The sequence below is a fragment of the Thunnus albacares genome, chromosome 2 (genome assembly GCF_914725855.1).
Source record: "Thunnus albacares chromosome 2, fThuAlb1.1, whole genome shotgun sequence".
Lineage (NCBI taxonomy): Eukaryota > Metazoa > Chordata > Actinopteri > Scombriformes > Scombridae > Thunnus > Thunnus albacares.
The window spans coordinates 558,991-576,675 of NC_058107.1; the positions used below are offsets into that span (position 1 = coordinate 558,991).

The 17,685-nt window shown below is 41.6% G+C and overlaps 1 protein-coding gene across 4 annotated transcripts in view; it reads right to left on the minus strand.

Annotated features, from left to right (window-relative positions):
- The window catches only part of zmat4a (zinc finger, matrin-type 4a), a 127,041-nt gene that overhangs the window by 56,990 nt on the left and 52,366 nt on the right, over positions 1-17,685 (minus strand). For all 4 annotated transcript variants that reach the window (XM_044361965.1, XM_044361982.1, XM_044361989.1 and 1 more), the window contains one exon: positions 17,542-17,631. In XM_044361965.1, the coding sequence (XP_044217900.1) occupies positions 17,542-17,631 (90 nt within the window). The remainder of the gene's footprint in view (positions 1-17,541; positions 17,632-17,685) is intronic.

Below are 17,685 nucleotides of genomic sequence, written 5' to 3' on the forward strand. Positions count from 1 at the left end.
TGACAATCATGGTGTAATATGGTGCAAACCTTCCTGACAGAAGCTTTATCTGTGTTTTGGGTGCATACATTCCTGCAAGATGGAGCATGTACAGCACAGTAATCACTCGTATGTGAAATGATTATCTACATTCGGGAATGTGGAGGAATTTATGATAAGCTCGGCAACACACCGGTTATAACTATCTCCGGTTTGGTTCCATAAAACGTGTGAGTCATCTGAAACACATCCAACCTCTGCCATATTTCAGCAGTCATGTATGGTGGGGCTTTGTGTGTGTGTGTAATCTCAACCCAACAGTGAGAAATAATTGGACTTCTGCATTGGCAGAATATACTGCTGTGCTGCACTTCTCTGAATATGTAACTGATGGAGGCAGAGAGACACACAGAGAGAGAGAGAGAGAGAGAGAGAGAGAGAACCTTTTTTAGGAGAGTGAGTGAGAAGGGGGGGTCTGCCTCATTCTCATTCATGTGAAGCATAATAAAATAATCTTTTTGATTTGCAAGCAGTAAATTCTCTTTGCTGTCAGCGCTGCGCTGCACATTTTCATCTTGGTTTAAGTGAAGCAGCGTGTCCTTGCCTGCCTGTGTTTGTGGCATAATGTAGACGGGCTGTGTGATGTCTTACTGCGCTGGACTGTTGTTTTCTTTCTTGTTGTCACTGCGTCAGAAATATGACGGCGCCAAACATGCTCATGCTTGCAGAGACTACATCTAGGATGCTACATTTTCTTTCTAGTACCAAAGTCAACAAGCTGCAACGCTCCTTGAGGTAATAGCTTTGGGCTGCAGCAGCAAGCCTGAACTGGATTGGCCTGATCCTGGCCTGGCTTAGCACCGTATAATGCCTGGGCTAAATCTGGAGGTCAGGGAACACTCACTACTCATGTGCATCTCCCCTAAGGCACTCACAGAAGAAACAGGACAGCCAAGTGCAAGGGTATCCCTGCAAAAAAGGATAAAAAGGACTTGCTCCTAACATAGCTGTGGACAATGTAGTCTATTGCTGCCAAGCGGAGCATACAGAGGAACACTAAGCAGGGCTGACACAGTGGTCGCTGCTGCTGCTGCTGCTTTAGCCACACACACAATCAAGTGACCTTCACATTAAACAGCAGGCGGTACCGACAGGGAGAGAGGACAAACCCTGTCTGGAATTCACTGGAAAGTGTGTCACAAGGCAACAGGGACAGATAATACAAATGATTATTTGTATACAGAGTAAAAGTGGCACATTTTAATTTCTTGTCTAACAACACTGAGCATCATGTCAGAATCCCTCGTACAATCATATTCGTTGGAGTGATTTAAGAGAACTTGTTGCAGTCACACATTTACTGATGCTTGTAATCTCTCTTGGGCAGAAATGAAATTTACAAGTGCTCCAGGCTTGTGTAGCATCACCTATAACTGGAAGCATTCTCCTCCTCATCCCTCTGATTTTATGTGAATCCATTAAAGGAAAACTACAAACTATTACAACTGGAGTTTTATTTTTGTTGCTTTGGTTATAATAACATGGTAATGACCAAACAGTCATTGCTGAGGTTGCTGAGTGCATCTGTAGTGTTGCACAGGAGCACCGTGAGGCTGCACAAGTACAGACAGTAACATGGGACAAAGTTAAACCAGTAAGTCTGTGTGAAGTGTGATGGATGTTTACAACGGACAGTCTGGGTAATAATTTTACTGTTTGTTTTCTCTTCTGACTGATTTTGACTCACCAGAGATTGTTGTTTGTGTTTTTTGCCCCATGGAACTACTCATATACTGTTAAATGTAGTTTTCTTTTAACAACACAGCATTGACGCCTGTACACTTTCTAATTTATTAGCTTTTTGGATCCTGCAGTCCCCTGCTGATGCTGCTAGATACATAATATTTACCTCTGCTGATTTCTGACAAAAGGAGCTAAAGCACCGTAGTGTGAAGTTCTTCATTTTACGCTTGTGTAACACTATTGTGAATGAGATTTATCCACAAATACAACCGAACAGGCAGCTTATATCATTTGAGGGCATCAGTTATGCAAATGACTGATCCTCATAAACATAAGGCCTGATCGTACCAGTCAGCAACGTTCATCCACCCTTCCTCAGGAATGAAAAGGTGCCAGAAGCTTGGTGATGTAGTCAATCCCTGCAGGGTTGGTTGGTGAACTATTATAGCTGGTGAGCTGAACCAGTATGACCAGTATGAAGCTAGAACCAGACAGGAAAACGCCACATGTCACAACAGGTAGCGAGCTTGCTAACTGTCTGTCACTTGTCTGAGAACTATGTCTCAACAGGTTGATGTACAGGGTACAACATGGTTAATAAGCGTTGATAGCGTGAGCTGTTTTGGACTCTCCAGCTGAGAGAGTTTGCTAACGGTGCAAATTCACATGTTCACCAAAGTTGAACTTGACGCTAAAGATTCACACAGATTTGCTTTGCCGCTGCCAGCAAGTCTTGAAATTAATTGATTTCACTGTGAAACTCTTTAAATGGCAGCATGACCAAGACATAACTCATGTTCAGGTTGCATTCATCACGTTAATAACTCGCTGAATCTGAACACTGGTATGGGCAGAAGTCACAGAATAAAGAGATTTAGGTCCTTGAATGTGGCTCATTGATTGACACATTTGTCTTCATCCCACATCTCCTGTTCTCTTTGTCTTTCCACAAGGTTAAGCAATTCTCTGCTCATCCTTATCTAAGCTTTTCACAGTGTAACATAATTGTGAACAGCAGGTTCACACTGTGGATGACCCAGCTGAGGGACTCGGAGGATATTCTGATCCGTTACACCGACTCAGCAAAACATACAGCTGTGATAATTGCACGCTCAGCTCTTTTAATGAACCACATAAAGCTGACATATTCACCCAAATGAGTTCTCCATTGTCAGAGTCGCTCTTCACCTTGATGATGAGGTCCAGACAGCACACAGTTTGAAGATGACTTGGGACTGATAAGCAAATATTCAAACCAAAACCCGCAAGCCCTTTACGTCAAATTCCATCCAATCAGACTAAATCCCACACTGGGGCTGTAAGGGAAGAGTCTATCCTCATTGAACTCTGATAAATTCAAAGCCAAACCTTTGTACTGAGTTACACAGAGAAAGCTGAACTCACTAATGTTAGATGTGTCTCCTCAGTCTACTGGAGTCCCTCTGTGGAAAACATCCCAGACCGCCCAGGCTGCCAGACGTGCTCAGGGCAGTCCAAACAGGTTTTAAACCTCTTGCTGTGAGCGGGGTGCAAAATCCAGCAACGTGTCTGTGAAATATGTATGAATTTTAAACATATTTTTAAACATATTTTAAGAGGAATTTGTTGTTAATTTCTGACTCTAGCTGACCTCACACCTGCTTCTCCAACCATTCATCCTCTTCTGAAAGGGTGAAGAATATTAAAATCCCACTGATTGTTCAACCGTCACACAAGAGAAACTAGAGATACAGTCCCATGTGGTCTGGGGATCATGTGCAGGAGGAACAATGCTGTCAGCTCTCTCACATCTCGCTGTAGCTGAAAATGTGTCTTTCTTTCAACAGTCATTGTTTATATTCCTTTTCCTTCGGATGGTTCATTAGCCTCAGATACAAACCTCTGGGCTCCCGCCTTCATTGTGCCGGGCTCTGCTTCCTGCGAGGTGAGGTTTTTGCTAAATCACAGCCCTTCAACTGGGAATAATGGCCCACCTCCCTCACAGAGAGGCAATTCACATTCATCCCCTTTGCAAAGTAGCTCAGAGGACATTTCAAATGTGGAGGAAGAACAATGAAGGAGTGGAAGTTAGGGAGGAAAGGAGGCTTCATCCTCTCCTCTGTTCATTTTCAGTTGGCAGAGGATTGACACTTCAGTTCTTGGGAAACATTTGATAATACATATATATAATATCTAAGACTCTGAGGTGCCTTTACATGTATTCAGCATTGTGCACTATATTCTATGTGCATTTATCTAACAGTGTTCAGTCTTACAGCGATATTTAAGTGTCCTTTTTTTAAATGTCACACAATACAGATGAAGTGAGATTTAAAGCTTTGTTTCCAGGAAAATGTCTCTATAACACTGCATCAAAGCAGCAACTATGTAAGCAGAACACAACAGAGTTCAGAGCAAATCTTTAACTTCATGAAAACTCAAAAGCCATTCATGCTACAGAATGATGTTACAGCTGTGCAGACTGACATGTTTCATCTTCCTATCAGGTCATGAATACAGACAAACTAGGATCAGAGTTTAAGATTACTGGAAACTATAAAGACACAACCACTGTTTCTTCCATCACAGCTGTCGTGTGAGCCAGAAAGAAGCACATAATCAATGAGTGAAATTAAGGAAACAGACACGAATATTCAACTAAATAATTTGTCTCACCAAACTTTACTACGATGTAGAGCCGGGCAATAAAACAGTCTCGATACAGAATCACAATAAAAGTTATGTTGATTACAATGATAGACTTTGGAGATGGATAGATCTACACATAGCAGAAATAAACCAAGCAACAGCCAATCAGTCTTCAGTTTTTGGCTTGCACGTCAAAGTACATGCCCCATTTCCTACCGCAGAGCACTGTCTGAGCTACCGGTGAATGAAGTGGATGTCCTCACATTAGCCTCTATGTCGGAGCCTGTCCCTGGGTAAACAGTGAACCCAGACTAGGCTAGGCTAGTGCTAACATTAGCAGGGCTACAGCTGGAGCGCCCATCATCATCAGTAACCCTGGTTGAACAAAGCTGCTCTAACTCACAGACACATCTCTCTAGTAGAGACGTTCAGTCTGCAACGGTGGAACTGACCATAACGTTACTGAGCAGAGCAGTCAGAACAGGATGAGTAACGCTAGCTTTAGCAGTAGCATTGTATTGAAGGGACTCGCCAAAAGTAACTGTGATTACTACTGTTTGTGTGGCAGAAGACAACACAACTAAGAATACCTGATGCTAACTGTGGATGACTTGAATCATACTGAATCTGCTTTGAATCACAGTGAATCGTATCGTTACAAATATATCTGTGTTGGGCCCAAATATTTACTGGCTCAATAATCATATGCATATAGCGATAACACTATATTCTTCATTATCCTTGGAATTTTTCAAGAAGAAACACAAACACCCACCATATTGATCTTATTGACATGCAGGATTTCAGTCTAATTTTCCTTTTTTTTCTGTTTTTGTTCATAATATGTGTCGACATCTTTGTTTGTGTTGTGCAACCTGACATGAAATTCATAAGAGTAGAAACAAAGATACATGAGACAGATAATCCAGTATGTCCTGTACAGGTGCTGCCTCCATCTGCTGTTTAAATGCTGAACAAGTGGTAATGCGAATATGCAAATGTGTGTAGTCTGCACATACATCGTGGCATGATTGAGTAATAGCATAGCTGGGCACTTTATGCACAGTCAGGCCATTTGTAGATCTGATTCTATTCTTATGTTTTTCTCATGTTATGCATCACATTTGTCTTGATTTACTCCTGCAGACATTTCTTCTTATTTACTTCTGTGTTTCAGTGTGTACTATTGCATGTACCAATTCATGCACTTGACTTTGTACAGTAATACTTAGTATTGTAATATTTTAAATGTTTGTTCTCCAAATGTGGGTATTGCTACTATTTGGTGTAGTTTTGGCAGTGGCACCAACATACAGTATATTTCCTCTGAGGGATCATGAGAGCCACCGTATGTTACCTTATCTTAATGCATGCCAGCAGTATTTCAAGCTGCAACTCCTCCTACAGTTCCAGCTTTTTGCATGCGATCTCACTCTGAACTTAAACCTCCAGAAGCTGTTTTTCCTGTGCCTGATGCTCCCCGGCCAACACAACCACACCACAGATTGTGTGCATACATGCTACATATAAGAAGTGTGTGTACTTGCTAGAAGTGTGTGTGCGTCAAGTGTGCAATCTGTTGGATGTTGCTCAAGGAGAGGTCGAGGCAACGAAGCATAAGACTGCAGTCACTTCTTATTCAGTCAAGGCAGCGCGGTACACCTGTGCCATCTCCAGTACGACTGCCCCGTCTCTCCATCGGGATCCAGTGGCAACGCTGGAGGCCTGATTTAATGGAAACTGGCAGTTGAACAAACTGACAGGCGAAGACCAGCACCAGCCGACCAACTGCGCAAGTCTGCACACGTGAACATTTATAATGGTGATTACTTCTGCTTGACAAAGTGCTAAATTGTGCATTGATTAGAAAACGCAACATATAATGCAAAGAAGAAAGGGATTTTGTGTGTGGGTCAGAGACAGGTGGAGAATAACTGGAGGTGTCAGTGGTGATGGGACAGAAGTGCTGCCAGTGTAAAAGTAAAGGACCAGGCATGAGATTAAGAAGGTTTATGTTTTTAGGGATACGACTGGAGATGTTCAGTCTAGGTAAAGATGAAAATGGTTGTTTGAAGGGATTGCAACGTCAGTCTGTCTGTCCACCACTGTGGTGCAAAACAGACCGTTTTCACAGACTTGTGAAAGCTGGAAAAGCACAGGTGTAAATAATATCAATAACAATATCTCCACTCCATTCATTGTCCCAGTAAGTCATGTCAGTGAATGAGCACTGTTCACCTTAAACCAATACAGCCATCTTTAAAGTGATTAATTCCACCTGACAAGTCAAAATGTCTGCCATGAGAAGGGTCTGTTGGATGGATCGCTGTTACATTTTCTCGACTTTTCATCCAGCACAACCAGTCAAGTTGTCACTAATCCAGTTAAATATTTCAACTCCTGCTGGTTGGATTACAACAAAATTTCATTCCTAAACCATGAATCCAAATTACTTTGGTGATCCTGACTTTCCCTCTAGCGCCACCATGAGGCTGACGTTTCTGTCTTGACAGCTACTGGCACAGATAAACAAGTTCCCCTCAGGATGGTGCTATTAGCTGTCTGCTAACATGCTACCTGCTAAACATAAACATGTTAGCATTGTCACTCTGAGCATGTACTGCTAGCATGGCTGTAGAGTCAGTCTTCTACTGGTGACCACTGAGCAGCTCCATGGGAGCAGTTCTGGGTTTAAGTGCTATGTTGAAGGGCTGCTGACAGCTATTATTGATGGAAAGAACAAGATATGGACATTTTTTGTTAACTTTTCACCCTTTAAGCTGCTGCAAGAATTAAAATCAGTATTTCTCTTAAAAACCAACCTCGCTTACTCATTTGTGGTCCATGCTGCAGTTGAATCACTGTGTAAATCTTTTGTGACTGTAAGTCACTGGAAGAGCTAATTTGCCAAAAGCTCATGTATTTCTTCAGAAAATTGGCTTTTATTAATCTTCAAGTATGTGTAGGACACACGATTAGTCTAAGACTAATCTGGTGCAAATCTGACATGAAGTGCTGCTCTTAGATGTGCCAAACCAATCAATACCATGATCTGTAGCCATCTGCAGCCTCTACTTATGCAGCAGTGTGGGAGACTGAAGTCTCCTCCTATGCTGTTGTAATGTGATGACTACCATTTCCATATTAGTGTGGGCAGAACCCTGGGGATGCAAAGCATCCAAGGCACCATCTAAACATAGTCTGCGTTTTAATGGGTGTCTACAACAAAGATTTTATACTGAGATGGATGAAAACATCTGCAGAAACAAAGCTGTGATGGTTCCTGGGAGCCGATGTTTAAAAGTGGCGTGCTGTGATAAATCTGAGAAGCTGTTTGGTATTTATATCAAATGACTGTCAAACTTGTCAGATCATTTTTCTTTCAACAAACTCAATTACAAACAAAAATCAATTAATGGATCCATCATTTCATCACATGTTTAATATATCACTATTACTGACTAACAGCCTTCCTATTAAAAGTGCAGTGCGCAGAGTTTAGTGGCATCTAGCAGAACGGACTCAGCAGAAATGGAATATAATATTATAAGTATGTTTGAAGTTGTGTATAATCACCTTTCATTACCTTAGAATGAACCCTTTATATCTACCACAGAGCCCGCCATGTTGCACCGCCATGTTTCTACCGTAGCCCAGAATGGACAAACCAAACACTGGCACCACAGGTTCTCCTACACACTTGGCAGCGGAAAACTTGTTAGCATTGCTAAGGACGTTTTGCTGAAATGTGCAATTCTCACACAGCTATTTCATCATTTGCATAAAAAAGATTTAAACAAGGCCCCGGTGGCTGTCGAAACATTAGAACAGAAGACTAAAAGAACTGCAGTGACAAATGAGAAAGCAGCGACACTGAACACATCTCCAACAGGAGAAACTGCAGCCTCCATGCTGGTTCATGTTTCTTTCATTGTTTGTCTTACAGGTTTGATTATTTTTTTTCAGACTATCACCAGGATTCTGTTCAGCAGGCCATGCATTAGCAAAAAAAAATAATAATCTAACTTGTTTTCTAATGTACAATCTTAGTCCCCATAGCTGCAAGACCCCGAGAACATATAGTACTAGTTGACTGACAGCCCCTCCCCCCTGCATGAGAGCAGGTTATCACAGCAACTAGCATGACCAGCAGCGTGTACAGTTGTCAGATGCCATCAGCTCAACCAGGTCCAGACGCCGGGCCATGCCAGGCCGTACGCACTCTCACAGGCTCTGGAGGCAGTGCTGCTGAGTGTATTTTTAGACAGTGCCACCTTATAAGCACAGCCTGGTCGCATCACATCTGTATAGTTTAAGTGGAGCCCTCTCCCATCAAGGCAATGTGCCCTTTTACTGAGGGCCTAAGGTCAGACTGCAGACCCAACACAGATTTATAGTGACACTTGAAAAAACAAAGAAGAAACAATGTGTGAGGTTGTTCCTGGTTTGATCACAAATTTCGTTGCACAGTTTCAATACCGAGAAAGGCCAAACTGCAGTAAGGTAGGGTGCTTTAGAAGTTTAAGATGGTTTTATAGCAGATAGAGGAGGTTTGTTAGACTAAAGTCTTTGCAGTAGGCTACTCCTAGAGCCTTCCCAGCAGCGCTTATAAAACCGTTTGTACTGAGGAAAGTTCACTGAAATCAAAAGGCTTCACCTTCTTGGGAGTGAAAATCTGAATCATACAAACAGGGATAACATCACAAGGCATAAATGGTGTTTCACTTGGTCCTTAAACATGAAAAGTAAAGCAAAAAGCTGTGTGTGCAGAATGAAAAGATAATTTAAGAGGGAAGTTAAAACCCTGTCTTCTCTCTGACCTGCACACATCCGGCCAGTCGGTGCAAGAGAAGCCTGCGCTTGTTGGGTCGTCGGACTCAGACATTTACAGAAATTGTCAGATGCCAGTGTCAGAGAGGTAGCATGAAGCATACTGATCTCTTAAATACTAAAGCCATGTGACGCAGCCTCAGAGGCAGTAAGAGGTGCAAACCAGAGCTGTGTCATAATTACTGAACCCAAACTGAGAATCCAAAATGATTCAAACTGCTGAACGATTTATCCTGTTTTTAACTTTTGCTGTCCAACAGCAGCAAATGAACTGTAGTTCACCTTCATCCTGATGTTTTTATACACACATGCTTGTATCTTGGTCATCTTTTGTCCTGATGATCCGAGACGTGGATGTGTTCAAATCACCAATCATTTCCTGTGCAGAAAATCGACACGACTTTTACTCCTGAATGCTTGAAATAACTCAAACCGCTCACAATTCTACACTAACCAAAGAAACTTAATAGCAATCTTCTCAGTTACTCTCCAGGGCCAAATAAATGGACAGACTGATGGCAGTTTTAACTCAATTTAGCCCTTCATTTGATTACTCAGTGACCTTCTCTTGGACCCCAAAGATCCACTTTTAACGTTAATGTATGCACTGTAAAATATTGGGTGTAAAACTGAACTCATCGTCATGATCTAAATGCATAATAGATGACACACAACAGATCAAGAGACTGCAGACAGTGAGCTCCCAGAGGGAAGCTGAGCAACTGCAGCAGAGAAGAGCGAAGGATGGTTCTCTACTTCGCTCTCAGTCCAAACCCCCAACGTTACTCCCCCCCAGTTCCCTCTCCTCCCAGTGAAACAGGAGCCTTCTGTCTCTCCTGGAACACATATTAACCCCAAGCTTGATTTCATTTGAATGGCAGTAAAGCTCAAAGGAGTTGTTTTATCAGCTCCAAACTCCTCCCCCGGCTCTCACACTTGATAGGATTCAGCACGGAGCTACACGACCCCGAGACTCTTCTGTTGTCATCCTACAGAGATTCACATGCCTGTTAGCGAGCTGATTGGTGAGAGCGGGAGGGAGCTCGTCTCTATGGGCGACTGTGATGGTCGCTGTCCTGATGGCATCTCGTTACAAGCAGTACATTCACTGTGGTGTCAACTGTGATGCCCAAGATTTTTTACTGTAAACCACCGCAGACACACAAGTAAACTTTAGATAAATATGTAAAGTTTAGCAAAATATGGAGAAAAAAAGCCTGAAGAAAAATCCCAAACTGGCTGCATATGCATTGAATTTAAGTTGTGAGTCTCCAGATACATCCACCAGTCCCACAGGACCTCTAATCCTAAAATACCAAAGACAAATCATGTTAACCTCTGAAATGAAATACATCCTAAGGCAAATTTAATACACCCTGATCTATTCAATAAGCTTACAGGCAGGTCAGTGACCTAATCCCATTAGTAGAGTTTTCTTATGCTTCAATTTGTCAGTCAAGGACAATTTGGGAAACATCTGTACATGAAGCTGCTACATCCTCAGTTAGTCTGAAACGAGCACATCTGAGCCTTCACTGAGTTACAATCAAACATGGCTGCACAAAAAAACCTCAAGGTTCAGATGGTATCACGGATTTCAGTCACAGATCGGATCAATTTTCAGATCAGCGAAAAAAAGGAGGGAAACAAATAAAACATTGCTTTCCATATATTCTGTAAAACACTTTGTAGTCTCAAATGAAAACAACATTCAAGATGTCTAATGTTTAAATAAAATCTTAATATATAATATATATAAAATATTTAATGCTCAATTGTTAAATTAGATTACAATATGAGGCCTGATAGCGTCCTCCTTTAAACATGGCAGTGAATCAAACAACAACCTGTGTCCACAACTTACAAACATGAACACGTGTCTTATCCTGCAGCTCGTTAAATGAGCCACCAAACAAACATTCACCGCTAACATCAGTTAGCAGCTAGCTATGGTAGCTAATTAGCTGCTCAGCTGCAGCACGTTAAACAGCAGGTAAACATGACTCGAATGTCACTTTGAACCCGTTAGATGCTGGTTTGGTGACATGCTGTCTGTCCATGACTTGTACTTACAGCAGTTTGTCTTAAATCTTTTGCAGTTAATCTGTACAGATCATGGATCAACTGCGTTCTGTTACACCACTACTAACAGCCGTTTCTAACGCTGACGTGGCTAAAAATCTTCCTTCTGACTAAGTGGTAAGAAGTTGTTTGCTTTAGGTGGACAGTTTAACTTCCTACCTGCAGCCTGTTAATCATGCACAGCTGAGAGCATCCTACAGTACAACATGCAACACTGCAGAGTGAAGACCTTTATGAACACTTCTTTGTGAAGTGTATATTTATATTGGCAACCTCAATGTCACCATGTGCATGAGACAATCAATAGTGTGTTGCTGCATATGTCAGTTTAACGTTGTATGAAAAGCCACTGGATTATTGGATTGAGAGCTAATATGTGCCTCTCATCTGTTGTAATCATTTTTCTTGACTGAAATGATCACGAACGTCTCATTTAATAGCAGGAAGTGATGAATTTCCACAGCATGTCTGTCTTTTCCTAGCATAGGACAGATATTTCCCACAGAATGTTCCCACATAATACCCACCGTCTCCAGGACAACCTCACACATAATCAGCTGCTTACTGGATACTAAAATCAGCAGGAATGATCAACTAGGAGTAGACGTGTTTTGTCTCAGTTTTGAAAAGCAGAAATCTCTTAAACAAATGTTCAGTCTTTTGTATTAATCATCTTACTGTAGTCATTTTGTACTGAGTGCGAGGTAGTAAAACATGACGATGTGTATTATTCTAAGCACTTCTAGACCTTTAGACTTGCAGGAAAACCCTGAGCTCTACCCCCACACACACCGAGGCCTTTAAATGACACAAGCCATCAAGGTCACCTCACATGAACCAGGCTGGAAAGCTCTTTTCCTGTTCACTCCTCTGCTCAGTGATGCTGCAGTATGGACAGAGATGCTGGGGAAACAACTGTATCCATGTAGAAAGCGATTTGTCTGCCATCTCTGTTAACACAGCAGGTACAAAGCAGACACAGAATCTACCTGACAGCGATACACAAAATACTAACAGCTTTGATATTGAGAGCAGCTGGACTAATACTATCTGCCACAGAGGAAAAAAATACAATAAATACAACTGCTTTCACCTCAGGCACAATTCTGAATCACTCTGCATGAATATGTTCCTTATTAACTGTTTAGTGTCCAGTGTGCTTTGAATGCTGCAGTGCTAGAAACTATTTGTAATTCTAGTATTTCCATTTTCTGCTGCTTTATACTTCTACATCTCAAAGGAAATACTGCACAACATTTATTCAGTTTTACCAGATATAATATTAAAATGCAGCTTACACATTGATTCATTAATACTTATAATGCTCATTTGAATATTTTGAAGCATTGTTTACATCCATGTTTATTTTCCAGCAGTTTCTTGCCTCGTTCCCTGCTGATCTGTGTGATAAAAGCATCAGCCGAGTGCTGTCTCCTGTGTCTCAGACATCGAAGACAGTGACAAAAAAAGCTTTTGTAGAGGACATGTGAGGAAGGAAGTAGTAGTGAAGAGATAACACAGCTGAGGGAGGGAAAGGAAAGAAAACAGAAGGAGGAGAGTAGAGAGGTTGGAAAGTTACATCCTCATGTGCAGGTATAATCAATGTATTAATAAAACTGTACACAGAGTTCCTGATGGTGCCCTGTTTATTTATTCTGATGAAAGTTGCTCACTGGGTTCATACATATAGAGGAAATATCAGACTTTTGAGGATAAGCGCTGAGTCACTTTGAGCTGGCTGACTTCCTGTTCTGATCATTTAATTCTGATCATAAAAAGAGTCGTTTCAGGGAGTTTGTGATGCTCACAGACACACTCATTGCTTCATAGCCTCTTCTTTTATAATTATTGTGTTTGGGAAAAAGTCTTTTTTGGAATCAGTGTGCAGAAAAAATGAACATCTTTCATATCACGAGTCCAAGAAACTGCAGATACTGTCTGTTTACCAAAGACTCACAACACTGTAAAACTAAAATGCTCCCTTTAAAAAATATTTTATTATTTTTATTACATTGGCTCTTCATCCATGATCCATCTGTACCTGATGAACTAACTATCTACTCTTCCTACATATGAAAGGGAGCATTCTGCAGCGTCGTAAGTCCTTCGGAAGCAAAAAGTCTTTTTGGGCGAGTGTGTGTCACATGACCCCTACACCAAAATCACATTTACAGCCCAGCGCTGCTCCGGGGAGCCTGGCAAGATACAAACAAACTGGGGACATTAAAACATTATTCTGTACTGCTACTAGAGGGCAAAAAGTGCACAGGATACCTTTAAGTAAAGGATCTGCACCATTCCTCTACCACTGAATAGCTTTCAGCCCGAGGAAAACTATGAAACATGAATACTTGTATTGTTATTGCTACTATTTTTATGGCTTTTTGTCTTCATTTTTTTACTGTTAACAGTATTTTGTGGCGGGAAAAATAAGGACAAAGAAAGAGAGAGAAAAGGTGCAACAAATGAACCTGTCCAGGCTTAAACTGGGAGCACAGTGATGCCATGATGTCAGTGTCCTTTTCAAACTAATACCAATAATATCAGCCATGAAGAAGAGACGATGAAGTGACAGAGTGCAGAACCACAGTGTGTCGTACCTGTGTAGCATGACAGGAAGGTAATAGGACACACAAAGAGATTGAAAGAATGATGAGCTGTGACGTCCATGTTCATACATCACTCATCGCTCACTTGGTCTGAATCCCAAATGGTTTCAGCCCGAGTGATAAAAGCATCAGCGGAGCGCCGGCAGGAGATCGAGTGGACTCCTGTGTCTCGGAGATGGAAACAAACACATCAAAGACACACTGACAGACAGACCTTATGTAGAGGAAATGTGAGGAGGGAAAAGGAAGAGAAGACAAGACAAGGACATGTAGTTGGGAAGAGTCAAAGAAAAGGAGAAAATGAGATGAGGAAATGAAAGAAGAGCTGAGGGGAGGAAGAGGATGAAAACAGGAGGGAGTAAAATGATTAGTGAAAATGAGGGGAGGGGATGAAGATGAGGGACGGGTGGTGTAAAATGTTGTGTAGATTTGCTGCAGTATGAAGTTACTGCTGTGTTTGGCCGAACAAACTGTAAAATAAACGCACCTCCTTCCTCCGAGGAAGACAAACGTTGCCTCACTCTGCTCGCCGTGTCGTGTTGATGAAGTTGTTGGTGGCTGTCCGGTTTAGCTTTCTGAGGCTCATGCTAACGGTAAACTAGCATCTTCAACAGAAGCAGCTGCTCAGTTTACGCAGGCTGAGAGCTGAGTGTCATACGATAGGACTGTAATTACACATGCTTCCAACAAAATCAACACAAAAGTGATGAACTGTATAAGTGACACTCTCCCACTCTGAGTATAAATGCATTTTAGCAGTGGCAGTAAATGGACTGATGAAGTCGGAGCGACATATTGATCGTCCCCAGGACATCTGCTGCAGCTGAGCAGCTGTTTCCAGCAGCTGGGCTAACGTTAGCTACAGTCAATAACACACATCACTCCATCATGTAGCTGAATCAGGTATGCAGATTATTGGGGTTACATGTTTGATATTTATTCGATAATGTTGCAGGTTATTTACTGTTGAAGTCTACAGCAATTTGGATTAAATGTTAATTAATTGTTAGATCTGTCAAACACATGTAGTCAGAGCTAATTAACGTCCTCTAGTGAAGCTGGAAGTTGTGCAGCTGTTTGCTGTGTGTAATACTTTGGATTTTGTTGAGCCAGTTGTTGAATGACAGATGGGAGCTCCATAAGTTTGTGTTATTTAGTTTATCATTAACCAGTAACCTGGTGTTAACTTGATCTATTCTCTTATCTCCTAATGTAGCCTACTCTGATAACGTATCAGTCGTATCAGTGGTTCAAAGGTTTTCTAATGGAAAAACATCCAACATATTCCAGATATTCTTAATGATTAACTGATAATTGATTATTAAAGCAGCTAACTTTGGGTTAAAGTAATTGCTTAAAATTTGCATCCCAACAACCCAACAGTCATTTAATGGATAAATGAGAAAATGTAACAGCTTATATCAGGTCGTCCATAGTGATGGATTCACAAAACAACATGACAGGACTTTACAGAGCTGTTTAGTGTCTTTAAGCTCATTGTTTTGGTTTGTTTTGGTTGAGTCTCTTGGCTCTCATCAGTTCTTTCAGATAGCATGCAGCAGTTTTCAGTTTTCAAACAACAAACAAACCAAATTAGTGATCAGCTGGTGAACACATTGTCATGGAGCATTTAGCAGCTACAGAGCCAGATATTTCCCTCACAAATCAGTGGAGACCAAAAACAGAGCTAAAAGAGAGTCAATATTGGACGTAAATTCACCAGATGGACAGAAACACGACTCCAAATGAGAGATAATGTTGCTCCATATCTGCTGGATGTGGAAATGGCAAACGTTTGCAAACAAGTTCAACATCAACTTCAAAGGTGACGATATATCAGCGTTGTGTTTCTGCTGCCCAGAAGTGGCCAAAAGAAAAAAAAACTCTGTCATGAACCTGCGTCAAACCTGAAGGATTACTGTGAGTCTCCTCTCAGGGACCTGTGTACAGACTACATGACTTCAGTTAATGTTAGCCAGCATAGTGTCTTGTTTATAGTTCAATAACCAATAGAGGCATAGACATGAGAAGAATAACCTTATTTGGAGGTAGTGAGGATTTAAATACTCTTGTCCAGACGTAGACTGCAGAACTGAGTGTTTCTCCTTGATCAAGCTTCAATAAATGTTGCTGCGTAAGACATCCTGGTTCTGCACTTTGGGTCAACCAGCTCTCCATCACTTCTTTCACAATTACCATCCAATAAAGCACACTGAGCAAAAACGCTTCCAGTTAAACATCATCCCTCGAAACAAACAGCAACAAACTGCAACGTTGCTCTTCTTCTCTGTTTTGACCCTTTCAATAGATAAATCACATGATGTTGCTTTTTTATGGCAGAAGGTGAAAAGATGTGATTTTGGGTTTGACTCATTTGACTGATTTTTTTTAGACTTTGTGTTTGCAGCTCATGAAAATCTCATAATTGTTCCGACTCTGAATTTTAAACTTACAGAAATCTTTTAACTTGACAGAAATACTGACTTCATTTTTACTTTGATATATTGATATCAAACTGATATGGAAAAAAAATAGAGATAGCATTTTTGCCGTATTGCCCAGCCCTAGACAGGAAGTCAGATAAAAGGAGAGTAGAGGGGAAATAAAATAGGAAAAGACTAAAGAAAGGGAGGAGAAGAGATGAGCAGAGGAAGGATGAAAGGAGCAGGGTGAAAGGGGAAGAAAAAATAGAAATGGAGGAGAGAATTGTAGGAGGAAAGAGATTAGGAATAGAAAAATGAAGACAGACAAGCAGAAGACTAGAGGAAAGGGAAGGAAAATAGGAGGCAGGAGGAAAAAAGATGAGTGAAGGCATGCGACAGGGGAAACAGAGATGAGATGAGAACAAAAAAAGACCCAGAGAGGATGAGTTCGATGGGAAAACGCACAGTGAAACAGAAACAGAACAGTAAAACTGGATGCTGAGCTGAGGCAGGATCCCTTCATGTGTCCTTATCTGGTTGAGAAGTCTGACTGCTCCCAGTAAAACCACCCAGTAACCACAACAGAGAATCCCCTCACTCCATTGTGTCCACTACAACCTCTCCTAACCTTCTCTATCACCCCAACCTGCAACTCTGAAGGAACTCAGAATAAAAATGACAGTGAGATCTCAACACCATGATGCTTATCTGAGTGTGGGCTGAGCTGCAAGTGGATGTAAAAACCATGTTTTTTTTCTTTCCCCAGTGGAGACAAAGAGGAACAGAAGTAGCTTCAAGCTGTAAAGGCTACACTAACCAAACAGCACACAGAACCACCCAAACGCTTATCGAACAAGGAATGACAGGCCACATAATTGCGTCTGTCAAACACGTCATGTATTTTCAATTTATATGACAGGCATGGCTGGGAGGGCCGGATACCGAGCAATGTGTCTTTGTGTTTGATGAAAAGTTGGCATCTCCTGGCATCCAACGGCAGCGCCGTCACTGTCGCATTGTTCATTGGTCTAGAAATATGGCACTGCTGTTTATCTGTCAGCTATTCTGACACAGAGGGACTGTAGGGGGGTCATGAAGACACTCGGCTCTGGGAAAAGCAGGAAAATCCATTAACAATAAAGGTGTCCATGTGAGACTGGCAGCCGTGGACTGATGTGTGCATGTTGCTCAGTGATTACTGAGGCCGTGGGGAAACATACAGCATGTATATTTCACAGCGGACTTACGTTGTCTGTTCTGAGCTTCTTGGCAGGGCAGCCTCCATCCACAGGATGTAGCATGTAATACAGCCGCACTTTATTGGCGTGTTTCCGACTCTGGAAGAAGGCAAAAGAAAAGAGTCATAAGAAAAGCAGAGTTAAAGTGGTGGA